The sequence below is a fragment of the Sarcophilus harrisii genome, chromosome 4 (assembly GCF_902635505.1).
Source record: "Sarcophilus harrisii chromosome 4, mSarHar1.11, whole genome shotgun sequence".
Lineage (NCBI taxonomy): Eukaryota > Metazoa > Chordata > Mammalia > Dasyuromorphia > Dasyuridae > Sarcophilus > Sarcophilus harrisii.
In genome coordinates, this window is record NC_045429.1 from 96,368,640 (window position 1) to 96,395,936 (window position 27,297).

At 40.7% G+C, this 27,297-nt stretch overlaps 1 protein-coding gene across 2 annotated transcripts; it reads left to right on the forward strand.

Moving 5' to 3' along the window:
- The first annotated feature begins 2,402 nt into the window (after positions 1 to 2,402).
- TMEM183A (transmembrane protein 183A) lies at positions 2,403 to 24,856 on the forward strand. 2 transcript variants are annotated; one of them, XM_031937165.1, is made up of 8 exons: positions 2,403 to 3,180; positions 3,334 to 3,423; positions 7,374 to 7,567; positions 14,273 to 14,432; positions 15,513 to 15,693; positions 18,300 to 18,380; positions 23,369 to 23,524; positions 24,405 to 24,856. In XM_031937165.1, the coding sequence occupies exons 1-8, from the start codon at positions 2,681 to 2,683 to the stop codon at positions 24,588 to 24,590; spliced, it is 1,548 nt and encodes a 515-aa protein (XP_031793025.1). In that variant the 5' UTR covers positions 2,403 to 2,680; the 3' UTR covers positions 24,591 to 24,856. The 2 variants fall into 2 exon arrangements, with proteins under 2 accessions (XP_031793025.1, XP_031793024.1); XM_031937164.1 differs by having other exon boundaries at positions 2,990 to 3,180; positions 7,409 to 7,567.
- The last annotated feature ends 2,441 nt before the right edge of the window (positions 24,857 to 27,297 follow it).

Consider the following 27,297-nt stretch of genomic DNA (forward strand, 5'->3'; position numbering starts at 1 on the left):
GCATATTTAATATAATTTATTCTTGATATTACTTTCATATGGTATGTTTAAACTAGAGAATAATTTTTTTTTTTTTGGTGGACATCCAATATTCTAACATTAAATAACTTCCAACTACAAAGGTACGACTTCTGGAAAAGTCAATTATTCTTTTATCTTAAGTCTTGTTTGAAAAATTAAAATGATTTTATGAAACATGTTCAGGAAGCATTTTTTTCAGTATGTAGGATTATTCTGGGTCACTATATAGTTACACAGATCCACTGTCCAATCTCCAGGGACAGAGATAGAGTACATTCAGAAAATGAAATAATGCCTCAATAGCTGAGTAATTAAATCTTGGAAAAAATCTTGTTCTGAGGCAATTTTTGATTATACCAACATGACAATCAAGTGGCAAATCAAATTGCTCAAACTTTCTTTTTATTTAATAGCCTTTTATTTACAGGTTATATGCATGGGTAACTTTACAGCATTAACAATTGCCAAACCGTTAATATCGTACAATTAGCTTGTGAAGGAAATCAAAAATGCAGGTGGGCATAAATATAGGGATTGGGAATTCAATGTAATGGTTTTTAGTCATCTCCCAGAGTTCTTTCTCTGGGCATAGCTGGTTCAGTTCATTACAGCTCCATTGGAAATGATTTGGTTGATCTCGTTGCTGAGGATGGCCAGGTCCATCAGAACTGGTCATCATATAGTATTGTTGTTGAAGTATATAATGATCTCCTGGTCCTGCTCATTTCACTCAGCATCAGTTCGTGTAAGTCTCTCCAGGCCTTTCTGAAATCATCCTGTTGGTCATTTCTTACAGAACAGTAATATTCCATAATATTCATCTACCACAATTTATTCAGCCATTCTCCAACTGATGGGCATCCACTCAGTTTCCAGTTTCTAGTCACTACAAAGAGGGCTGCCACGAACATTCGTAGTGCTCAAACTTTCAAAAAAAGTTATTGTCAGCCTACTATGTGGAGGAGAGGTACTAGTTAGGTGCTGAGAGGAATACAAAGCTGAGTAAGACAGGGTTTCCTGTAGTCTGGGACAGAAAGGACATGAAGACAACTAACTCCAATGTGTGATAGATGTACAAAGAAAGTGTTTCCGTGGTTAGAAGAGAGATCATGTTAGGGTGAGGGGGTTGGGGAAAGCTTCCTACAGGTATGAAGTTATCTGTTGGTCAGTGATTAGAATTTATGAAGCGTACCAATTGTCAGGCAACGTACTAGTGTTGAAGTTACAAAAAAGAGGCAAATGTACAGTCTCTGCTCTCTAGGAGCGGTCTCCTCAAATCTCACGGAGAGATAATAAGCAAACAAATGTGTATACTTAAGTCATATACAGGACAAATAGGAGATCATTTAAAAAGATGGAAAGTGTTAAAATCAAGAAGGTTTGGGAAAACATTTCCCATAGGAGATGGGATTTAAACAAAGTCAGGGAAGACAGGAGATGGAGATGAGGAGGGAGGGAATTTCAGGTGTGGGAAACAGCTAGAGAGAACGCCTAAAATCCGAGATTCCGTCTTCTTCAGCAAACACCGAAGAGCATGATGCGCTAGGTGGCACAGCGGGCAGAGTAGTGGTCCCGGAGGCAGGAAGACTTCATTAAGCCCCAGTTTCCCCGGCTAGAAAAATAAGGTGGAGAGGAAATGACAAACCACTCCCGAAAGACGGCAGGAGGAGGCGAGGTTCCCAGGGGCTCTGAATACCACACGGAGGACTTGGTAGCCCGCTCCGGGAGTTTTCCAAGGGAGATGACATTACGAGACCTGCGCTTTGTGAGATGCGTTTTAGTGGCTGGATGGGAGACTTGAGGGGGCTGTTAGACTAGTCCAAGTGTCTGGGGAGAGATGCTGCAATGGGGAGACCGCCGCGGCTTGCATCCGCGACGGGGCGAGCGATGGGGGCGGGAGGCTGGGGCTGTTTTCCACCAATAAGGGCCTTGGCAGCAGGGAGGTTTTTATTTAGGCGCCGCTGGGACCGCAGGGATCACTTCCTTTCCCAGTTCCGAGTTTTCTCCTCTGTAGGGAGAGCTGCCTAAGTTGGAGGGTCCCTCCTCCTCCGAATCCTACCGTCCCGCGGCGCGACTCGGAGCTGAGCTTCGGGAGACGGTTCTAACCCTCAGGGCAGATGGGGGCGGCCAGGGGCGCGCCAATGGGAGCCCAGGGGCAGGTTCCGAGCCCCGCGGGGTCCCGCTCGGGGAAGGAAGGCTGTAAAGGTAGCCTCGGGACGCCGGGAGTGGTCCGCCCCTTCGGACCCCCCACGTGAGGGCGTGGCCTCACGGGCGCCCAGGCGGAGCGGCCCCCCCAGGCGGAGCGGCCCCCCCAGGGGGAGCGGCCCCCCAGGCGGAGAGGCCCCCCCAGGCGGAGCGGCCCCCCCAGGCGGAGAGGCCCCCCCAGGCGGAGCGGCCCCCCCAGGCGGAGAGGCCCCCCAGGCGGAGCTCCCACTGGAGCGGGGGAGGGGCTGGCTCGGAGGGCTGCGCCTCGGGAGCCGCTGCTGCCGCAGGAAGGTCAGGGCCCCGCGGGGACCGCTTTGCCGGGCTTGAAGCGGCATTTAAGGCTGCGCTTTTCCTAGAGCTAATCGGGCCGAGGAATCCCTTTCTGGAAAAGAGCGGCAATATTACCGCCCGCCCGGGAGACGGGAGTCAGGGGCTACTAACTCTCGGGAATTTTATGGCCCCTGCGTCCAAGACGAGGGGCCGGGCGGGGGCGTCGAGAAGTGCGGAAGGAAGCGACAGAGAGACGGGTGCCTCAGGCGGCAAGGTTAGGGGTCGGCGGGAAGCCAGGCCGTGGGGCACAAACCACGCCCCGAAGCGGGGGAATCTCCGTCCTCTTCCGCCTCCTTTTGGTCTCTGCCGCGGGGTGACGTCACCTCCCTCGGACCCGGCCGGGATTGGTTCGGCGAGAGGGGCGCCGGCATCGAACGCGACCGGACGTGGAGCGACGCAGGACCGGGAAGCGGAGGTCTCGCGAGAACTGCGGGCCCTGGGTGTGGGATGGACGCGGAGCCGGGAGGCCCTGGTCCGCTGCTCCCCGGGCCTTCCTGCCGGCCCGAGACATGGCCCGGGGCCCCGGCCCGCTAGGCCGCGGCTGTCCCCGCCCCGAGCCCGCCGCCATGCCCAAGAGAGGGAAACGACTCAAGTTCCGGGCCCACGACGCCTGCTCCGGCCGAGGTGAGAGCGAGGCGAGGGCGAGGGGAGGGGACGGCGGGGAGGCGGAGATGGAGCCGAGGCTGCGGGGAAGGGGCGCGACGCGCCGGAAGGACGGGGGAGGGGGAGGCTCCCGCCGCAAGGGCCGCCCTGGTGAGAGACTGCCCTGTTTTTCAGTGACCGTGGCGGATTACGCCAACTCGGATCCGGCGGTCGTCAAGTCCGGACGGGTCAAAAAGGCTGTGGCCAACGCTGTTCAGCAGGAAGGTAGGCTGCGGCGGCGGCGCCGGGGCCGCAGGGGCCCGAGGCTCGGCGCGTCGGTCCTCCGGGTGCAGCGCGCCCGGCCCCGCCCCCCGGGGCCTCCCCTCGCGTCGGCCTCGAATCGGCGCTTCCCGGGGAGCCAAGGGCCGAGGGAGCCGGGACGTCCTTCGGTGTAGCAGGCGCCGGGGCCCCGGCTGACGGCTTGTGCTCTGTCACGCTCTTTCCTCGGTCTGCTTGCGTTCCCGCAGAAGCCTCGCGTGCTGTGTCTATTTTCTCTCTTTGCCCTTTTTGTCCTGGAGCTGTTGTCGTGTCTCTTTTAAGGGGAGGAGCTTGCGCTTCCCGGGTCCCGGCTCCGGAGCGTTCCAAACGTCCAGATGTTAGCAGCTTAAAATTGCTCTGACGCCCGTGGGAGCTTTTCTATAATACAGGACGGGAAGGGACCCACGGTCCACCGGAACCGGGAACTCCCGCAGGAGGAGACGCTCTTGACCTATATATGGGTTAGCACTTTGCTTGCTATTCGTGACTTGCTTAAGAGAAGTTCCTAGAGGACTGAGGACTTGAGTAAGCGCCTCTCTTTGCCCAAAGTCACCCATCTGTATCTCGGAGGTGGGGCTTGCATCCAGAGCTTACTGGCTATAAGGCACATCCTCCATGCTCTCCCACACTGTCTGTCCTGGTGAATGACGGGAGAAGTGGTCCTTGCGTTCAATCGGTTTTTTTTCAGTGGTATCTGATTCTTCATGGTCCCATTTGGGGTTTTCTTGGGGACTGGATTAGTCTGCCATTTCCTTCTCCTCTTTTCACATATGAGGAAACCGAGGCAAACAGAATGGAGTGATTTATCCAGCGCCACCCAACTAGTCTGATTGATCCCTGATTTGATGAGCTTCGGAAGATGAGATTCCATCCACTTTAGTTGTTCCAGATTAATAGGGTAGATCAGGACAAACTTCATGGAAGGAATTGAGCCTTGAAAACATTCTGACCGGTGGAGGTGATGGAAAGTGAAGCTAGATTGTTCGGCTACCTCAGGGGTGAGAGGTGGAATTTTGAGTTTCAGGAACAGCTGGTGGTTTAGTTGGGCTATTGAGTAGAATGAAGATAACGGGTAATGAAACTAGAAAAGATAGAGTGAAAGGACTTACGTGCCAGGTTAAAGACTTTGTATATTGAGCAATGAAGGGAGCTTTTGAGTAGGGAGATGAATAGTGAGTTTGTGTCTGAGTAATCATAATAATGATGACAACTAGCATTTATATAGCATTTTAAAATCTGCAAAGTATTTTGCAAAGATCTGGTTTTATCTTCATAACAAACACGGGAGGTGAGTACTGTTATTATTTCCATTTAACAGATGAGGAAACTGAGGCAGGCAGGTCACAACTTGTAAATGTGTATTGAACTCGGGTCTTCCTGACTTTGTCTAGTTCTCTAAGCACTAAGAGTATTATTAGCATTATTAATACTAATTAATTATAATAATTTTAATTGATTAAATTAATTCATACTAATTAAGTAATATTAGTAGCTGTGTGCAGTGATTGGAAAGTGGAGTATCTAGAAGATGATCGATTTGGAGGTGATTGAAATGGCGCATAACCTGAACATAATGATCATATGGGTGAAGATAAAAAAAATACTGAAGTTGTAGAAGCAGAATCAACAGGGGTTGGCACATGATTGATACAGGAATGATGAAGAATGAGGAAAAGTCATGGAATAATTAGAAATTTAAGTTACAAATCTAGGTGATTTGAAGAAAGATTTTCAAAAGAAATAAGAGTGGAGGGTTGGGGGAAGGGCATGTGAAACTGAATTTAGATTTGGGCTTATTGAGCTTGAGATGTCATTTGAGAAGCTATCCTGCTGGAATCCAGCTATCAGAGATGCTTGAGCAGAGTTTTGGAGAGAAATTAGTGTTGGATTTACAGATATGGGAAGAATCTTTGAACCCACTGGAGTGAGAGATAATCAAAAGAGAAAGAGAAAGGCCCTGGAATTGAGGTTTATTATCGCGCTTTATTGAGCACCCAGGACATAAAGGATATAGGATGATCCAACAAATGAAACTTGAGAAGTCAGAAGGAAAAGAGGAGAGAATAATTTAGGAGCACCAGGAATAAGATCTGGGGTTAGAGTTGCAAAGATGAGATTTGAGAAAAGGGTTTGAGAGATTTAACATTTAAGAGAGGAATTTCTTTTGAGGTTGTGTCAAGAGGCCAAATTACAAGAGGTGGAGAAATAAAGGTTTATGTGCAAGTTAATGATAGGAGCAATATATGCAAATAGCTTGAGAGGATATAAGTGAAAATTTCATAAAGAGTATATAAAACCTGAGCCTATTTCCAGGAAATAGGGAATGTTAATAGGTAAAGTTTGAAGACAAGAAATTTCAGAAGGATAGAATCAAAGGCATATATCTTAGTCTTATCCTTAGTCAAGGAAGAAGACCATCTTTTCAAGTTTGTTTCAGGTTGGGACTTTTCAAGAAACTACTCTTTGGAAAGAGGAGGAGGAAAAATCAGCATACCTGATTGAAAAAAGTATGAAAAAATGTCCCACCTCCACCGAGGAGCAAGATGTCTCCTCCTAACCCTTCTTTTAAGTTTGACTTGCTCTTAACCCTAACTATAATTTTTGCAGTAGCTTTCTTATTGATGTCTCTTTCTTGAGTATCTTTTTACTCCAGCCTCTTCTTCACTCAGCACTCAGTTCTTTACCTTCTCCCACCCCCAATAAACTCCAACAGCCCCTTATTACCTCTCAGATCAGGCATTTAACCTGGCCTCTTATATTTTATTCCCATCAAATTCTACATTCCAACTATGCTAGCCTCCTCACATCGCCAGCCTCCATGTCTTTGTACTTGTTTGCCTCATATCTGGAATGCTTTCTCTTCTCATGTCTCCATCTTCATTTCCCTATCTTCTTCCAAAACTCAACTCGGATTTTACCTTCCATAGTAGAGTTTTCCCAGTTCTCCAAGCTGCTAATTCCTTCTTTCAGAACACTTTTATCTCAATTACATATACTACATATGATCCTGTTATTTACATGCTGTCTTTTTCATTAGACTGTAAGCTCCCTGAAAGGACTAATGGTGTCTGAACACAGATTGAAGCATACTTTTTTTACTTTATGGTCCCTTTTTTGGTCTATATTTTCTTTCACAACATGACTATTATAGAAATTTTTTTTTTTTTTTTTGTGACTCCCCTTCAAATTGCTTATCTTCTCAGTGGAGAGTGGGGGTGGGGAGGGAAGGGAGAGAATCTAGAACTCGGTTTTAAAAACGAATGTCAAAATTTGTTTTTACATGTAATAAACATATAAATAAATACTAAATGAAAAAGTTTGGGAAAAAAGAAACTATTAATTTTCTTATGAATTGAAAAACATTCATGGAAAAAATATTGCTTAATTTTTTTAGTTTAAATTGCCAGGTTTAAGAGATAGTGGAGCCATTCTTTTCTACATCAGATTGGCTTATCCTGAGTCTTTTTTTCCTTTTCCTTTTAAAAATCAGTTGTTACTTTGTTAGTATATGATTTTTATCCATTTGCCCTGTGTTTGTTATTCCTTGTTGCCTTTTGCATAGTTATAGTCAAAGTGCATATTGTCTTTTCAGTGCTATGGTCTTAAAATTATATTGTATGGTTTCTGTGTATTCATAGTTATCATTAATTGAATTATAATATTCCATACATGACTCAGCCATTTTTCTCCTTTTGGACATTGAAGGTTGCTTCTAGTTTTTGGTGTTATAAATGACAATCCTAAATACAGATTTTTGATTTGACAATGCTCTGAAGGTATATCCTTAATAATGAGATTATTGAGTATGTTGTTAAAATGCCTTTTAAAAATGATTCTCTTTAATTTTCAGTGCCATGATCTGAATGTCTTCTGTTAGGTTATTGCTGCTTGACTGGCTTGTTTTGTGCCCCTGGGAGAGATTTTAGTTTCATGTTCTTCTCCTGTCTTCTAGTGAAATCTTTATGTGGCTTGGAAGCCTCGCAGGTCCCCACAGAAGAAGTTTTCTCTGGGGCTGGGGAGCCCTGTGACAGCAGTGATGAGATGGATGCCCAAGAAGAGAGCATCCGTGAGCAGACTGTCTCCAGAAAAAAGAAAAGCAAGAGACACAAAGGTAGGTGCCATGATTTGTACTGCTCTTAAGCATTTTTTCCTATAATGACATATGACATTACCAGTAGTTTAGGAAAAGTATCAGAGGAGGCTCCAGAATCAAAGTATTGGGAAAGCTACATAGGTGTTATGTGACTAGTGATGTAGTGAATCAATTATTCTTGTTATGTTTAACTTTTTCCAAATGTGGAAGGTGATGTATGATCATTATAATAGTCACTACTAATAGGCTAGAACCTACACAATTGTCCTAGAATACAGGACAAACAAGCACCGGACAACTTGTTGGCTATTCATGATGTAAGGCTGAACAGATGTAGCAAAAATTTGACTTTATCAAATTTGTGCTGTACTTCATTATACCAAGTACCTGTGATTTAACTGTTACAGACTCAAAATGTAGTTTTAGAGAGTTGCCTCAGAGCAGTTAGATGACTGCTCGTGGTCATATACCTAGAAAGCCAGTTCTTCCTGACTCCCAGTGCTCTTATTTGTCACACCAAAAAGTATGTATAGTAACTGATTTTGTTATCAGACAAAATTATATGTATTTAGTTTAATTTCATATTACATGTCTGCTATGTGATTAATAGGTCCTACAGATGGATGAAGGTGAGTTTTTTTCCTCAAGGAACTTAGAATTTAATAGGGTCTATATTAAAACAAATGAAATGTTAGAGTATAATGCAAAATCACATAGAATAAAATGCTAAATTGGATGTAAGTAGAATAAAAGTTTCTTGAGGTGTAAGAGACATTTCACATTTGTATTTGTAATCTCTTCATCTAGCATAATGCCTGGCATAAAATATAAGTGCTTGTTTGTTGATAAAGTGCCAAAATTTTTTTATGTTACACATAGAAATAATGTGGGTACACTTGTAGTTTCATCTTTCTGCTTATGTTGTCAGTTGAACATTATCATCATTTGAAACTAAGTTTCTCAGATAGTGAACTCATTTCTTTTCCTATCCTCATCAGGCATCCAAATCCAATTACCAAATTCTGTTCATTCTTTCTCCATCGTATCTCTTAGGTTTGTCAGTTTCCATAAACTACTGTAATCTCTATTTCATCTCTAGTTTGGATTTTTGTCATATTTAATTAACCTTCAGTCTGATCTATAGCTGTTAGATTGATTTTTCCTAACACATTATATTTTTATAATTCACTTTTGGCTATGGTGTAGTAAAAAGGATTCTGATTTAGAATCAGAATTTGTGGATTTTTTAGAAAAATGTTTTCTTGATAAAAGCAGGTTTGTTATTTTCAGGAACTGAACCCTCTCTTTTTTAACAGAATTTGGTTAGGCAGACCAAATTAAGACATTGATCCATATTTGAGCTTGGTAGGCTTCATTCCACCCTTGTAGTCCACCACCTCTCTGCTGGAAGGAAGAAGCCATGCTTTACTATAGTTCTTGTGAAGTATTATAGGAGTTTTGATGTCTTTCAGTAATGTTTTCTTTTGCATTTTTGTGCATTGTAAATTGTTCCTTTGGTTTTTTGCTTGCTTTATTTTGTATCATTCACACTATTCATCAAAATTCTTCACCTTTGTCATTTCTTACAACTCAATATTTCATTGCATTTTTAGCTGCTTTTTATTCAGCTATTCTTGATTTCAATTCTTTATTATGACAAAAAGTGCTACTATAAATATTTGTGTTTACATAGGACCTTTTCTTCAAGAGGCTTGAATTTTAATTCTAGCTCACACAGTAGGTGTAAGACCACACCTTCTCTGAGCTTCAGTTTCCCTATCTATAAAGTAGACATTGCTATTTGCATAACTGCTTCCCAGAGTAGTTATTGGGAAAGTCTTGTTAACCTTAAAATATGACACAGTTTGTTATTTTGAAATGTGTAATACCGCAATTTTTGAAATTGTTGCTTACTAGGTCAAATCCAAATGCCTAAATTTTGTATTTGTGTCCTATCCTTTTATTGTCCCCACTTTATTTTTCCAAACTGAACACCTCTTCCTACTCTGCAATATTACACTTTCATTCCAGTGTGGTTCTTCACTGTCCCTCAGACATGCCTTACTTGTGCCTTCTACCATGGTTTTATGTAAACTGTTCTCATACTGTCTAGAATGTCTTATTGACCTTTGATTTTTCCAAGTCTTTTAGTTTCTTCAAGGTCCAGTTCAAAACATATTTCCTTTATGAAACACTTTTCCTTATTAATACTCTGGTGTTGATTTTTATTTTTGTTCTATTAAAGACAATGTTAACTGTCTTGAGCTAGCTTCTCAGAGTTTTTTTATTTATTTTTTTATTTTTTATTTAATAGCCTTTTATTTACAGGTTATATGCATGGGTAACTTTACAACATTAACAATTGCCAAACCTCTTGTTCCAATTTTTCACCTCTTACCCCCCACCCCCTCCCCCAGATGGCAGGATGACCAGTAGATGTTAAACACATTAAAATATAAATTAGATACACAATAAGTATACATGACCAAACCGTTATTTTGCTGTACAAAAAGAATCAGACTCTTCTCAGAGTTTTTCAACAATTTTCATTTCATTGCATGCTAATACATTTATGAAATTGACAGGATATTGAGACAGTTTCCTATTTCCAATCTAATCTATGATCTGTTGAGAAGCCTCTTTCTCATCTACTTCAGCCATCCTCTTTCTTCTTTTCATCATGGTTATAGCCAACTCTCCTATCCTTAGTTGTAGTTTGGCAGGAGGAAAAAGCCAGTTTTATGTGGTGAAAATTAAAAACCTATGTTAATTAGTTGAATATAAAATTATTTATTACTTTTGAGAACACTATATACTTGGCACATGGCACTTGAGTATTTGATTTACATGTAATAAGGTCAACACTACTTAAATTTAATTTATTTAATTAAATGTAATTATTTTAGCTTTAGTGCAGGGAAAGACAATGCACAGCCATTTAATGCATATGCTAGACACAGGTTTATGGCATAGTCAGGACATATTAAAGTTTTATATAGTACAAAAATGAATACTATACCATTTTTCTAAGATAAGTTCTTCCCCTGGAGGCAATTAGGATTAAATGACTTGCCCAGTCACACAGCTAGGAAGTGTTAAGTGCCTGAGGTTATATTTGAACTCAGATACTCCTGACTTCAGGGCTGATGTTGTACCCATTGTGCCATCTAGCTTTCCATGTACCATTTTTCTTTTAAAAAAAAAAGAGAGAGAGAAGTCATTCTTATTTATGAGATTTTTAGTTTTTTTTTTTTTTTAATACATATTACAGGAGATTATCATTATTCATTTCCCTTGATTCTGCCAAAAATGACAGTGAACCTAGACAAATATTGGGCACTAGGGACTCTGAAGTAGTGTTGAAATCTATCCTAAGGAATGTCTAGATGTCTTATGATTGCTTCCAATTATTTGGACTCTAGTTCCATCTTGTTATGCCAGACTTGTAGTTTGTATATACATTCAGTAAGTGTTTGTCTTCAGGTAAGTTCATTTTTATTTAGTTCTTATACACTTATAGTTTTCCAGTTAATAACATTAAGATGTTAGAATTTCATACAGACCGGTCTTTTTTTTTTTCTCCCAAAAGGAGTGGTATTATTGATGCTAATCCTTGACATTCAAGTATTTTGTCTCTTAAATGAAAGCTCTTGTTAGCTCCTTGCCATTTGAAGGTCACTATATTTAGATGAGGAAAATAGTCTGATTTATTTCTCCCTTCTTTTGTGAACACATGAGAATATAATATGCTAATGTCAGTCCTGGACAGTAGTGATGTTTGGAAATGTATATCTGGAACAATGACTTCTGGGATTAGAAGGTAGAAGAGTGGGGGCTTTGGAGGGAAACAGAGGATGCAAAAAAATAGTCCTTGTCCTTGAGTAGCGTAGTTTAATGGGAGAGACAATATGAAAACAGTGATGTAGATCTCTGAGCAAGATAACAGTTATTGACAGGGACATGCTAGCTGCCAGTATATGGGTCCATGGCTTGTCTTCATTAATGTTAAAGACCCTGAGCAAGGGAACAATTTCCCTTATATTTTGGGGAGTACAGAACAAAGAACAAAACAGGGTACATGACATCTTAGAATTAAGGACAACATTATTGGTTACAGAGTTAAGGGACAGAGAACATCATGATTGGTTGGAGATTTAGTAATGAGGGCTAGCAGTATGACTCTTCTTCTCTCAGGACACTAAGAAGTGCTCATTTGTCTGAATGCACATGTTGGAATACTGGCCTAGACTTTTGGACAGCAAACCAAACATCCTTAAAGGATAGTTTAGTGGAATAAAGAAATCAGGCCCAAATCTGTTGCTTTCTCACACATTCACAAATTCTTTGAGGCAGGAGAGCTGGATTTTTAAACTTAACCCATTATAAGCCAATGGAACTCTGAACTGAGTTCAGAGACAAAGAGCCATGATTTAAGCAGTTACAGGGCAAAATGAATTACTTGTAAATAAGATCAATAAGAAAACAATACAAGATAAATTTTAATCTTTCTATAAATAGATAGAAAATTGAAAATGACATTCCCATGGATAGAATTAAAAAGGGGATAGAATAGGGAAATCACTAGAATTAAAAGGGATTGGGATTGACTTTCCTGTAGGATTTTAGCTGGGACTCAGAGGAAGCCAGGAGGCAGAGATGAAGAGGAACATTCTAGGTATGTGAAGTGACCACTGACATTTCCTTTAATTGGGAGATAGTGTGTTTTGTTTGAGGTCAGTTGTCATTGGATCACAGAGTATGTGGAGCAGTGATGGTATTAGGAGATATAAAAAAGTTATGTAAAAGTAGGTTGGAAGGCAAGTTGTGAAGGGCTTTGAATGCCGAACAAAAAATCTTATATTTGATCCTTGAGATAATACTGGAATTGCTTGGGGTTGAGGGAATGGTGCCATTTTATAGATAAGGAAACCCAAGTTAAGAGTAAGATAATAGGTATAGACATTTCAGGAACCCCAAAGGACACCTAGTCTAACCATTTCATTTCATGGATGAAGGGACTGTGTCTAAGTGAGTTACTTAAGCTCACAAAAATGTTTTTAGAGGTAGAATTTGACTCTAGAACCAGTTAGTAGTCTGTCTCCTTGATTCTTAGTTCCTTGAGGATGGGAACTGTTACTTTAAACTTTGTGTCCCTTTGCCTGGTACATTGTAAACTTTTACTAGAGATATCTTAGAGCACTGGACTTGGAGATGGGGGGACCTGGGTGATTTCTGACCTTTATGCTTCTTTATGACCCTGGGCAATGAACAAACCTTCCTGAGGCCCAATTTCTTCTTCTGTAAAATGGGAATAATAATAGTGCTGCCTATGTAGGATTGTTGTGATCATCATATATAGGTGCTCTGCAAAGAATAAAGCACCATTTTATGGTAAGTTTTGTTATTGTTGCTTTGGGTCTGTGATTTTATTGGCTCTTCCCAGGGAGAAACCTGCCTCTAGGAAAACATCAGCAACTATAATTTATACTCTGAGAGAGAGTTGCTTGAGGCACTAAATGTTTAAGTGACTTCCTTAGGATCATGTAGTTACTGGGTAATGTGTCAAAAGTCAGACTTGAATCCAAGTCTTCTTGTCTGAGGACAGCTTTCTTAATGACTAATAATAATAATGATGAAAAATGCTTGTTGAATTGAAAAAGATTAGTTAACTACTCATCAGTTGATGAATAGTGTCAAAATTGTTGCTTAGAATAAGGTCATTTGAATCCTAATTAAGTCCTCTGGAAGTATCTGTGATATAATAATTTGTTGAAATAGAAAAGAATACTCAATTTGGTTGGGCAGCTTGACATTTACTGCTGTTTGATGTTGACTCATAATTTAACCTCTCTAGGATAGTCTCCTGAAATGTAAAATCAAGATAATGCAATAGTACCTGACCTGACTACTTCAGAAAATTGTGTTGAGTAGATACGATTACACATACACACATGCGCACACACATGAGAAACACTGATCTATAACAGTGAAGCTGTTCTTATGTGCCTCATAGCAAGGGTAAGGGCAAGGCTTTTGTTTGGGTGGTAAGTACCAAAAGTTATATAGAAAATTTCTGTTTGGGAGCTGCTCTAGATTGTCATTATTCAATTAGTCAAGTATTTATTAAGTAACTGTTGTGTACTAAGCACTATTAGGTTCTGGGGATATTATGACAAAAGTGAAAGTCTGGGAGCTTACATTCCGCTCAGGAGGACACCTTGTATATGCAGGAGTATAGATAGAATAGGCACAAAGTCAGTTAGGTGGTGTTGAGGGTGGCCCTTCAAGGCTGGTAGTTAGGAGAATTAGGAAAGACTACTTAAAAAGTACAATTTATGCTGACCCGAGAAGGAACTTTAGGCTTCTGAGAGTTAGAATTGAGGAGACTGTGTTCTAGGCATGAAAGATGGTTTGTACAAAAGCATGGAGAACAGAAATAATAGTAAGTGATGGGTGTGAAGAACAAGTTAAGTATGGATTGTAAAGTGCTGAAGGAGGAATATGGGGAATAAAACTAGGAGGTAGGTTAGGATTAGCCTGTGGAAGAATTTCAGAATACCAAATAGGTGTATTTGTTCTTGGAGGTCATAGAGGATCCTATTCGTCACAGGAAAATACTGGACTCTAAATTTTGGCAGAAAGTATTTAGAAAGCCTCCAATATGGGTTTAAATTATAGAAGGAAAAAGGCTGAGATTCTGACTCTTATTTCATTTCATTTCAGAAGACCCTGAGGGGGCTGTTGGAGAAGAGTATCCCATGGATATTTGGCTTTTGTTGGCCTCGTACATTCGTCCTGAGGACATAGTGAAATTTTCCCTGATTTGTAAGGACGCCTGGACCGTCACTTGCACTGCCGCCTTTTGGACCAGATTGTATCGAAGGTGCGACTGAAGTGAGCTTAATATACTATTTGTATAGCTGACTTCAGTGCTGCCCATGGCTTGGAACTGCTCCATGGATGGTGACCCCTTTTCTTGGTTTTGTATCCCATGCTATGCTTATTTTCCTGCCTTTTTAATTTATATTTACATTTCTAACTCTCAAATGTTAGCTTTTCTGTGACTGTTCACTTTTGTAGCTTCCTCCAACAGAGTGATGCCCTAAGTTCTCCCAAAAGACTGTTCTATGGCCTTTCAAGTGGGGCTGTTTCTGGTCAGACTTAAGTCTGGAGACACCTGTTTTCTTATACTCTCAAACTGATTTGTTGCATTAGTGCTACCTCTTTAACTTCTGAGTTTAACTCTTCTGGTCAGTTTTGAGGTTTCATAATGCCTTCTTTTTGCTTGTGTTGCTGTATCTTTATTAATAATAGTTGTGAACTGCAAAAGAGGAAACAGCTTGTATATTTAATCAGAATCCCAGTTCTGATTCCTGGGAATAGGGGAACAGTAGAGAAAGTAAAGATTCAATGGGATAGAAAGGTGGACAGGCAGTTTCCCAGGAGATAGCTAGCTTGGGTAAGATGATGGTTCTCCCTTCCCAAGTTCACTCTTCTTGTTTCTTCACTTTTGTTTATAGCAAAGGACTTAGGTTTATTCTTAGAAAGGTAACTGCAGTGATTCAGATTTTTGTTATACCATAATCCTGGCTCTTGTGTCCTACCTCACTAGGAATCTTCTTCTCTTGCTGTTAGTATAAGTTTAAAGGGAATCTTCTAAGTGTTTGCAATTCTAGTAATGAAGAAGGAGCCAGAGGGGTAAAAAAGGACTTAAAAAGTACATAATAGATGGAAATCTGGAGATTATATATCCATCTGCATATTGTATGGGAATAAGTAGAATGGTTGAGAGATATAGGAGATGGCAGCTCTTGGGTGTAAACATTGTGGGTTGGCCGAGAACCTTAATAGGACAGGATAGCCAAGTTCTAGCTCATCTGGTTTCAGCCGTGTAGTGGTCCTGGCATGGCATGCTGTTGTGGGATCGTTCACATGTTGGTATGGGTAACGTGTCCTGTTTCAGGCACTACACGCTGGACGCCTACCTGCCCCTCCGCCTGCGGCCGGAGTCTATGGAGAAGCTGCGCTGTCTCCGGGCATGTGTGATCCGGTCTCTGTACCACATGTATGAGCCGTTTGCTGCTCGAATCTCCAAGAATCCGGCCATTCCAGAGACCACTCCCAGCACTTTAAAGAATTCCAAAGTAAGTAAGAGGGAAATGGGAGCTTGTTGATGGGGTTTGGGACTGATGGTCTCATGTGCCTTTGGGGGCACATTTTATACTAAGTTTCCATTAAGATTCCTATCCCCAGCCAGAATTCTGGAGGGGGAGGGAGCAAGATTGTGGCCTACTAGGGGACCAACACTGGCTCTCTTAATTTAGAAGTGTCAGTTCTCTGAAATAATTTCTTTTCTTGTTGGGATGACTTTTTGTAGCCTTCACTGTTAAAGCCTTTTTGTGCTTTTACTAGAGTTCCCTGTTTTCTTCGTATCAGTTTATTTGCATTGTGTTGAATATTGGGATACTCTAGGTGGTAGTTTTGTTGGGGTTGGGCTAGGAAGAGGACAATGAAATTTATTTTCCAAGAGATAAGGAAAGAAATTGATTTCTTTATGTGTATAAATATATACAAATAGACAAGGATAGCATAAACAATACTTTTTATGATAGAACAAAGTGAAAACTTTAGCGCACATGAAAAGGGCAAGCTTTTTCTGGCTCTAAGGTCTAGGGTTTCTTTTTCGCATTTTTACCTGTGTCAAACACCTTTGTTTAATATGTTTGTTTGAAACATCCTGTCTTCAAGAAGTCTGCCAATTATTTTACTTTTATTCCCAACGTGTCTAGTCAAGTGTCTGATTGTATCTGATTGAACATAGGTCTCTCAGTGATAAATTCTTTCCTTTCCTCTTGAAACCTTGAAATCTCCCTCATGGTGACATTACTTCTAACCAGGCAGTTTGGCATCTTCAATCTTTTGGGGAATTAATCTCTCTGGTTGTTCTCTAGTTAGCCAATACTACTACCTATTTTCTAGATGTACGTTTCTTTAGAACCTTGAAGGCAGGCCATATCCTAATTATCTTTATATCTCCTTTAGTGTTTAACACAGTGCTCTGTGCATAGTAGACAGTTAATAGATGTTAAATTAAATTGCAGGTCACTTTGGTTGCTTTGCCCTTGATCCTATAATCTAAGATTCTTTTCCAAGCCTTCTCAAGTCTGTTATACTGATGCTTTAATAACACGAAAGTTATACAATCTTTCTTGCCCTTTCACTTCAGATCTTGGGTGACTGCATAGCTTTCCTTATACATATTGATTAAAAGGGGACTGTTGGTTTGGCTTTATGTGCATTATACACTGTAGTAGTTTGAAGTTCCCTTTCTTTGTCATCTGAAACCAAGAGTGAGGATTACATGTAAGGGCTATCAGCAAAGCTCTCAGCTTAGCATCATATACCTGGTGGATCCAGGGTAGGAGCAGAATGCATGGCCAATAGAATTCTTACTCACCAGCTGCTTATGCTTCTGATGTGGATGGATGGTGTGCCTTTTGTTCCATTTACCTGGTAAACTTCCCAGATATTTACCACAGTTAGACTGGTGGTGGTGGGCACGGGGCTCATCCTGCAATTCACAACCCTAGTTTTTATTATATAAAGGGAGTAGAGTGACATTGGGCGAGCTCCTAGACACACATCCTAGCGGCTCCAGTGCAGAATGCAAATGCTATGGCTAAGTTGGTCTTCAATGCCCATCTTCTCCTATTTGTACTGTCGCTCGTTAAATTGGAGTAAATGAAATATAAAAAGCCGGAGTGGAATGACAGTGAGGGTTTTACTCAGACCCAGGCAGTGGGCAGCAAGCTCAGGCCGCCACGGCTTCTTCTATGCCTTCGTGTTAGATTTTTCTGAGATGGAAGAGGGTTTGGGAACCAGAGTGGCAGGTGACCCATGCATGGCCTTGCCAGTTATGGATCCACAGTCGCATGGCATTCAGGGAGCTGCTGGCATGCCTGTAGGAGAACTGTCCCCTGGTCCTCGACTCCAGCTTTTCGTATTTGATTCTCCCCTCTCTCTCTTTTCAATAGCGTAGCTTGTGTGGGACACTGGAGCCGTTGTGATGGCAGCAGAAGTGTTTGCCCCCTAAAGCCAAGCCCATTATTTTTGATGGAACAGCAGGACGTACAGGGCATGTCTGAAGGGCAGGACAGCCAGCACGGCGGACGACCCACCCCCTACCCCCTGGGAGGTACTTCACTTCTTGTGCTTAACCCTAGCTGTAGCTTGGCCGCCCCGAGGGGCTGCTCAGTGACAACTAGAATAGCCTGATGGTAGCTCTCAGGCGGGCCCTCTGCTCCGAGGGGCTCTGGAGCTGCTTTCCTTTATCACAGGGGCGGGATCTTCTCTGCCCAGCTTCACAGCCTTGCTGGCATCTCGCCTGCTGGCTGCCGGCTAGCTTTTGGTTTCAGTATATGGAAATGTGGCTTACGGAATCAGAGTGAGTGCACCAGTCTCTGTAGCCCACATCTCTGTATTTTTAAGATGAGTTAGCAGGAGGGGGTGACCTTCATAGATTCTAAAGTTAACACTATCGGCCCCTTGTCTTGGTGCTGGGCAGCCCTGGGATTGTCTAGTTTTTTATGTGAAAAATAGAGATGAGCTGGGTGTCTCTCAACGCCTTGCAGTGCCACTGTAGATGATACTCACTGTAGGTGGTACCAGATCTGTCAAGCAGGGAGGCTGCTATTGCTGATTTTGTTTCACTTTACAGTCTTTTGTGATGTTTTTTGTTTCCTTATAACAGTGTCTGCTTTTCTGGTACAGAAAGATTGTTGGGAACAGACAAGAGCCAATGTGGGAATTTAACTTCAAATTCAAAAAACAGGTATGAGCTCTTCTGATATCTCATTTGTGTTTGGGGAGCACTAGTCCTGCCCAGCATTTCTGAAGAGATGTGTGATTGGGGGGAGGGGGCGGTCTAGTACTCTAGTGGCACCCAGAGAACAGGACTTCATTGAGGATTTTGTCATACTGTGGATTTTTTGTTACTTGACATCTTCCTTTCTTTTAAGAATTTAATTGGAATAGCCAATCCTTTGGATGGAATAATCAGAACCCTTAATGCTGCTTCTCTTTCAGGATTTTTCATTGACCATATTAGACTTCCCCGATTGTTTGGATGATTCTTCTAGGCCCTTCTATCTTTTAAAAATATATCCTATCACCACAGATGGATTTCCTTTTTGGAATTGAATGACATATAGCTGAAGACTCTACAACATAGGGAGTATAGCTTTTGCCAAAGAGACTCCCATACCCAGTGGGAACATTCAGAAAGATAAGGTTCCTCCCAGTGCATAAAAATGATGATTGTTAGGTTTTTAGATCAAGCTCCCTTTGAAAATTTGCCTGGGAGCCCTGGAATTTAAACTTAAACCACTATTATATAGATAGCTCTCCTTTCATTTTGTACCATGGGTATACAGCGTAGAAAAATTGCCTAAGTGAAACTACATTTTAAATTTACTAACTTTATGCAACATCTGAGGTTTACCAACAATTTGCTTTATTTTTTATTTATTTATTTTTTTAATAGCCTTTTATTTACAGGATATATACATGGGTAACTTTACAGCATTAACAATTGCCAAACCTCTTGTTCCAATTTTTCATCTCTTACCCCACCCCTCCCTAAATGGCAGGATGACCAGTAGATGTTAAATATATTAAAATATAACTTAGATACACAATAAGTATACATGACCAAAACATTATTTTGCTGTACAAAAAGAATCAGACTCTGAATTATTGTACAATTAGCTTGTGAAGGAAATCAAAGATGCAGGTGTGCATAAATATAGGGACTGGGAATTCAATGTAATGATTTTTAGTCATCTCCCAGAGTTCTTTTTCTGGGCATAGCTGGTTCAGTTCATTACTGCTCCATTAGAAATGATTTGGTTGATCTCGTTGCTGAGGATGGCCTGATCCATCAGAACTGGTCATCATCTAGTATTGTTGTTGAAGTATATAATGATCTCCTGGTCCTGCTCATTTCACTTAGCATCAGTTCGTGTAAGTCTCTCCAGGCCTTTCTGAGATCATCCTGTTGGTCATTTCTTACAGAACAGTAATATTCCATAATTTTCATATACCACAATTTATTCAGCCATTCTCCAACTGATGGACATCCATTCAGTTTCCAGTTTCTAGCCACTACAAAAAGGGCTGCCACAAACATTCGTGTCATACAGGTCCCTTTCCCTTCTTTATAATCTCTTTGGGATATAAGCCCAGTAGTAACACTGCTGGATCAAAGGGTATGCACAGTTTGATAACTTTTGAGCATAGTTCCAAACTACTCTCCAAAATGGTTGGATTCGTTCACAACTCCACCAACAATGAATCAATGTCCCAGTTTTCCCACATCCCCGCCAACAATCATCATTATTTTTTCCTGTCATCTTAGCCAATCTGACAGGTGTGTAGTGGTATCTTAGAGTTGTCTTAATTTGCATTTCTCTGATTAATAATGACTTGGAGCATCTTTTCATATGACCAGAAATAGTTTCAATTTCTTCATCTGAGAATTGTCTGTTCATATCCTTTGACCATTTTTCAATTGGAGAATGGCTTGATTTTTTATAAATTAGAGTTAATTCTCTATATATTTTGGAAATGAGGCCTTTATCAGAACCTTTGACTATAAAAATATTTTCCCAGTTTATTGCTTCCCTTCTAATCTTGTCTGCATTAGTTTTGTTTGTACAAAAACTTTTCAGTTTGGTATAATCGAAATTTTCTATTTTGTGATCAGTAATGATCTCTAGTTCTGCTTTGGTCCAACAATTTGCTTTAAAATGAGGTATCTCATTTTAGCCTAGGTTGGTAGATGTTATTATTACTCCTGTTATACCGAAGATGAAAACTGAGGCTTACAGAAGTTAGTGACGTGCTTAGAGTCATACAGGTCGTAAGTGTCTCAGGCTGGTTTTGAATTCATGTCTTCTTGATTCCAGGCACAGCACTCTATTTCCTGTGCCACCTAGATGCTCTGTTATATAAATTTTTTAAAAATTCAAAAAAAGCAAATGTTTGAGTGTATCTAGGGGCTTTTGTGCCTATATGTTTGGGTTCTTTTGAATTTGGAATGCAGGATAGCTAGTACATTTCAGGTTTAACTTGAAGTTGTGGTGTCCAATAGGGCAAATGCCTTATATTGGGATTATCCTTAAGGCCCAGTCCCTTTTATTGACATATCCATCTTTTACCACTTTGCCTGCTTTGTTTCCCCATATATCTTCAGATTCTAGTGAGTTGCTTTACAAATAAGATTTATCCCATTTATTATATAAGACATTCTGAGGAAAGTACTTTTGTAAAGTGAATCATTTTTGATTGATTTTAATGTAATTTTTGGGAAGATTATGTACTTATGTTTAGGGGTATTTATTATATTTCTTGCTCAGATTTTTGGTCTTTATATTCTAGCTGTTTTTTTATTTTTATTTCCTTAGTTACATGTAAAACTAATTTTTTACATTTGTTTTTAAAATTTTGAATTCCAGATCCTCTCCTCCCCACCCCTACACCTCATTAAGAAGGTACATGTGAAGTTATGCAGATCATTTACATAAAAATCATATTGTGAAAGAAAACATAGATTCCCCCTCCCCTCCAAAACAAAACAAAACAAAACAAAATGGGGCAGCTAAATGGTGCAGTGGATAGAGGATCTCTCCTGGAGTCAGGAGAACCTGAGTTCAAATCCAGCCTCAGACACTTAACACTTACTAGTTATGTGACCCTGGGCAAGTCACAACCCGAATTGTCTAACAAAAAAATTCTTAAGAAAAAGAAAATAAAAAAAGAAAGAGTATAGTTCGATCTGTATTCAGACACAATTTTTTTTCTCTGGATATAGATAGCATTTTTCATTATAAGTTCTTCAGAGTCGTTTTGAATAACTATTGCTGAAAATAGCAAAGTCATTTATTGTTGATCTTTAGATGTTAAATCATTCTTAGTCCCCTAACTTCTTGTCAAATGTCAAATGTTAGGGAAACATGTTTGACAAAATCATACTAAGATGGGATGTTGGGTAAGGGTGGGCATCATAAATTTCTAACAAATAAGGGACAGGAATTCTGTCAAGGCAACCTTAAGAATCTTCTCAAAAAAATTCTAATTTCTCTAAAGAATAGTGACCAGAGCTTGAGTTTCCTCCTCTGCTCTGTCTCTTTTTATGTAGCAAATCTCTCCACTGAATAGCTGATTTAGCAGTAGGAAGCATACACTTGTCATACACTGACTGATGAATTACTAGGGGTTCCAAGTTTGATAAAACTTTTTATTCATTTAGGAATATTGACTTACCAAATGAAATATATAAACCCTCTACTACAGGTTTGGGAGGTCTGTAATTGTTGTAAATACTAGTAATCCTTTTTAAAAAAAATTTTTTTTTTCCAATTTAAAGTCATATTCATAGGATTGCAGATTTAAGAGAATTTAGAGGCTTTCTAGTCCAACCTCCTTATGATGATACAAGGAGGGAACCAGAGTCCAAAAATGTTATGTGGGCTACCCAGAGTCACAGATACAAGCTATGTCAGTGAAGTTTGTATGATTCTGCTGCTCCTAATGGCTTTGTGAATTAGAATTAACTATTAATCCTCCTTTTAGAGATGAATAAATTGAGGTTTAGAGAAATTAAATGGTTTTTCTCTTGGCTACAAGAATAGTTAGTATCTGAATTGGAACAGGGGTTCTTAACCTGGACTTCATAAAGTTTTTAGAAAATTGAGAATTGCATTTTAATATAATTGTTTTCCTTTATATTCCTATAGATTTTATTTTATGCATTTAAAAAGCATTATTCTGAGGTTCATATATGTTATTCTGAGGTTCATATATGTTTCATCACAATGCCAAAGGAGTTTATACCATAAAAAAAGGTTTAGAATTCCTAGACTAGAATCAGGGTCTTTATTATCTATTATTCCATTCTGATTCTTTGTCTTGGTAAATGGGTCAGTCTTGCGATAAGATGAATTAATTTAAGTAAAATCTACTCTTTTAATAAAATAATTGTTTTCAGATTTTAATAAATCAAGCATTATTATTAACTATTTGCCAGAACATGGAAATAATTTGCACCATTAATAAAACTACATTTAAAATATTATTCATTATAACAGATTTTTCCTGTATCAGCTCTGGTTAGAAGTTTGTTGAGAAATGAGATTATTAATTCAACTAGAGTGTTGTTGTTAAGCGTGTGTATGATCACATACATAGATGTGCTCACATGTGCATATGCACATACACGTCTATGTGTCCATCCATCCCTCTCTCTCTCTCCATATCCCAAACAAGATTACTGCTCTTGTTCCCCCTTTCAGATACCATAGTAGAAGGAGTAAGATGTCGAGTTCTGGTGTCTGTATTGCTGCTCATTGGTCGTATGATCTGGGGAAATCATTTACTGTTGCTCACTTGCATTTTCTTTGTAAAATGTTGGCTTTAAGTTCCCTGCCACCTGTAACATTGATTCTAAGTTGAATGTAACTACTTTTTATAAAATTGTTCCTTTTTAGTGAATCTTAGGATATTGTGTATCTTCCTTTCCTGTTCTCATGCTTAAGGAATGTTTGGTTTGAAAGGGTTTGGTTAAGTGCAGTATGAATTTAGACTGCTATTGTTCTTGTCTTTGTTCACTTTATAATCAGGTCCCCTGCCACAGAGAATACATAATGAGGCGAATTAAAAAACAGTAGGTATCCTTAGGTTAGCCATAGGTTTCTCAATGTTGGTATCCTAGAACCACTTATATTTTTCTAATCTACTGAATTAATTTTCAGTTCTGTTTAGTCCCCCAGGTTAAAGAGTAAGTGTGTGGGAGGGCTACAGCCTCCTGTTCAATATGAAGATGTTCACACCAACCCAGACCAGGACTGCTGCCTCCTACAAGTCACCACTCTCAATTTCATCTTCATCCCCATTGTCATGGGCATGATTTTTACCCTGGTAAGTGGAGAGAGAATAAGTCATTAACTAAATATCTCCAGTGAGTTGTACTAGCAGCCTGTCCATCTAAAAGAAACCAGACTTTGTGAAGTAGGATAAGAAAGAAGGCCTGACAATAATGTGGTCTTTGGTTGATCTTGTAGATGAAGGCATGTATCTCTTGAGTTCTCTTATGTTTCTGAGAGACTGACTGTGGGCCAGAGTTTGAGAGAAGAGACAGTAAGGAGAACATAAAGGGAAAAAAGACCATCCTAAGGGTTTTTGGTGATTCTCCTGCCTTCAAATCAGATCCCCTTTGGCTCGTAGGCAAATAAACTTTTGGAGAGGGTAATTATTTGAGATCCCTCTTTCTTGACTGGATGTTGAGTTTTAATGGTCTATAAACATTGAAGGCTCTGGTTGTTTGAGAGATGATGTCTTAGATACAAGATGGACCTTAGGGGCATATGAAGGCATCTCCATCGTAGGATGCAAGTTGATAGACTTGTGCAAAGTCTAGACTGTTTGAGTCAGCTTACCATGAAATTATTGCTATTTCTATACTTCTGGCACAATGTTCCATTTCTCATAGTATGGTTGGCAGCTAGAGGAGGAAAATTATGACATTTTTTTGAGCCTTCTAGGTTTATATTCAAGGATCATTGTCTTTATTTTTAGCCTAAAGAGCTTAAACGGATGAATTTATAAAATTAACATTAAAGGATGGTTCTTTACAAGACAGTTTAGTAATTTTATAGAAAAATCATGCTGCTTTTTTGGAGTTGAGCAGCCTGTGAATATTCGTTACTATTTTTTGGTAGAGTATAATCTGTAGCAAATCAAGTTTGCTTCACTAGAGGGATTGCTTCACAGGGCTACTCATTTTGCTTTTTCCTTTCAGTTTACCATCAATGTGAGTACGGACATGAGGCATCATCGGGTGAGGCTAGTGTTCCAGGATACTCCTGTCCAGAATGGTCGGAAACTACGCAGTGAACAGGGTGTACAAGTCATTTTGGACCCCGTGCACAGTGTTCGTCTCTTTGACTGGTGGCATCCTCAATATCCCTTTTCCTTGAGAGCTTAGTCTCTGCCTCCTGTTTTTGGGGGCAGCCCTGAGCCAGTTGGATAATCCGTTAGTCATCAGAATACAACTAGGAAGGGGGCAGCTGGATTGCCTTTCCTATTAGTAACTCAGATGCTGCTCAATTTCTGGGGGCTCTCACCTGGGGCAACAGAAGAATCAAGGGGGGAAACAATGATTTGTAAACCTATTTTAATGTAAATTCTGCATTTGAAAGGAGAAACTTGGCCCTGTTCTTTGCTTTAAAAAGCCCTTTTTGGTGCTATTGAGTTTGGTGTCCTTTATTTTATTAACCCCAGTGAAAATGGATGATCTTGATTTGAGAGTTCAGCTTTTTTGAATCCCCAAACTGGAAAGCTTCTGCATTTCTTTGTGGATTAGTGTCCCATATTGGCCCATCTGCATATAAGTGAATTTTCTTTTCTCCAGGAAATAAAACAGGTAGTAGGGTTCTCAGAAATCTAATTATAATGATTTTTTTTTTTTTTTTGGTGTGTTTTTTAAATGGAGATATTTGTTGTTTTAAATCTCTTTTGGCCATTAAAAAATCTCAGATGCTTCTGTTTATAAAGCTGGTACCTGAGATTTCCCTAGGATATATTAAAAGATAGCAAGTCATGTATATAGATAAAAAGTAAGCATTTGAAATGTCTTCTGTTAGATTGTAATGAAATTTTAAAATGAAAAATAGAAAAGTTAATACAGGGAAGACACTGTTATTCTTCTAGAAATAAGTAGGTATTTTATATCATTAAAAAAATAAAATTGATTCATTATTTCTTTGTAAAATTGGCTTCCTGGGCTAAGTAGGAGGTCCTGATCCACCTTACCTTTCTTTACCTTTCACTCAGCTGCTTTTGATGCCTGTCTGAGTGCCTCCTGAAGCCTAATCTACTGCAGCTTTGCCGATATGTTTATTCCCTGTAGTAGACAGGGGTGGAGTGTTTCTATAGCTGGTGATCTGAGAAAAGAGAACAACTTTTATATAAAGTGACCTTGCTGGTTTTTGATGATCTTATGATTGTGAGAACTCCACTGTGGTAGTGGTGGTGGTGATTGGTTAGACAACTGGATCCCACCTGGAACCCTGCACCAAAGTGGAACCTGCTGTGGAGGTCACCCTGTGTGTGTACCAAGTAGCTGATAACATAGGTAAAGCCTATGAAATGAGTATTTACTTCACTCCTTTTTCTATTGCATAAATTCTACAAAATCTGAGAAATTCATGCCCGATGATGCAGCTTTGTCTGTTATGAAGCCTGTTTGGCCTTATTCCATACTTTGTGTGTATTGCGTTAATAGAAAGGGAACTTACTGAATAACCTGCCCTAGTTACAAACTCTTCCCTCTCCCTTTTTTATTTTTGAGAGGCAATTGACTTGCCTAGGGTCACATAGTTTGGAAGTGTTAAGTGTCTGAGTCTGTTTTGAACTTTTGAGTCCAGGACCAGGTTCTATCCACTGTACCATCTAGCTGCTACCCCCCCCCCCCCTTTTTTTTTAAATACTGGAAGACAGTGTCTAATAGTCTCCCTGGAATGAAAGTACCAGAAATAGGATGACTGAAAGAAGACTGAAATTATTTGTTTTGTCGGTGTTTTGATTTGACTTCTTTCTTATTCTCACTTTTCTCTTTGCAAAACCAAACTTGAAGCTCATTGTACAAAAACAGTGCCAATAGTAGATACTGGCTCTGCTGTCCACTTGGCATAAGACCACATTGAATTAGGGATGATTAATCAGAAGATATCGGTTGAAGTCCTCCCTGCTACTTTAGTGCTAGGTGATGTCGAGTAAGTCACTCCTCCAAGCCCCAGGTTCCTCATCTGCAGAATAGGAAAGCTCTGAAGTACTCTGGAAGTTGGGTGCTGGCTCCTGGTCCCCTGGGGTGCCATTGGCCCAACTACTCTTTAGACTTTTCCCATTTCCGTCAAAGGGCCCGTATGTCCCAAAGCTTGGACAGAGCTTCCCCTGCCCACTGCCCAGTGTTGGAGGGAGGGCGGCTCGGGCAGCCTTTTCTCAGAGCCTGGTAAGGGGCCCCCGTTTTCCCAAGAGAGATGGCCATGTCTAATGACTCATTGGGTTTCGAGTCATACTCCAGCCCCTCCACTTCCTAAAACAGGAAAATGGAATGACTTGGGAAATATTTTTGTGCTCCCGCTGCATAAACGAGTATTTGCTACTGAAATAGAACATGTTATGTATATATTTATAAAGACATGTACACAGCGCTGCACGTATATAAAAATCCTTCACACTTAGAGCAGTGCTCATTGGGTGTTGTTAATGGGCTCGGCAGGCGCCCCCAGCTACACGCTTGGGCGGGGACAAATGGTGGGGAGGGAGGGGTAGTAGCAGGGGGCATAAGGGTGCCCCTCGGGGCACCGCTGGCCTCCGCGACGAGTAGCTATGGCGCCCCCTTCTGCCCCATCTCCTATCCGGTGCCCCCACTCCCCAAAAACGGATCTAGCCCCCCCGCCCGCCGTTGGGGCCGGCAGGGACCGAGCGGGAGTGGGAAGCGGTAGACAAACCCAGACCACAAGGCCGAGGGCGGGAACGGCCGCTCGGTCCTCGGCCCCCAAACCCACGAGCACACCCACCCCTGGCCGGGGGTCCTGTCAAGATGGCGCCAGCAGAGCCGCGACCCTCGTCACGTGCAGGGGCCGCCGGCCGCTCCGCGGCGAGGCGGGGTCTGCGGCGGGGCGGAGAGG

What these genes read in the sequence shown, in the direction of transcription:
- TMEM183A (XM_031937165.1), top strand. Translation starts at nt 2,681, where the DNA reads ATGGCCCCTGCGTCCAAGACGAGGGGCCGGGCGGGGGCGTCGAGAAGT. An exon ending in CGACGCCTGCTCCGGCCGAG is followed by an intron (nt 3,181 to 3,333) that starts GTGAGAGCGAGG and finishes CCTGTTTTTCAG; the next exon opens with TGACCGTGGCGGATTACGCC. An exon ending in GCACTTTAAAGAATTCCAAA is followed by an intron (nt 15,694 to 18,299) that starts GTAAGTAAGAGG and finishes TCCTTATAACAG; the next exon opens with TGTCTGCTTTTCTGGTACAG.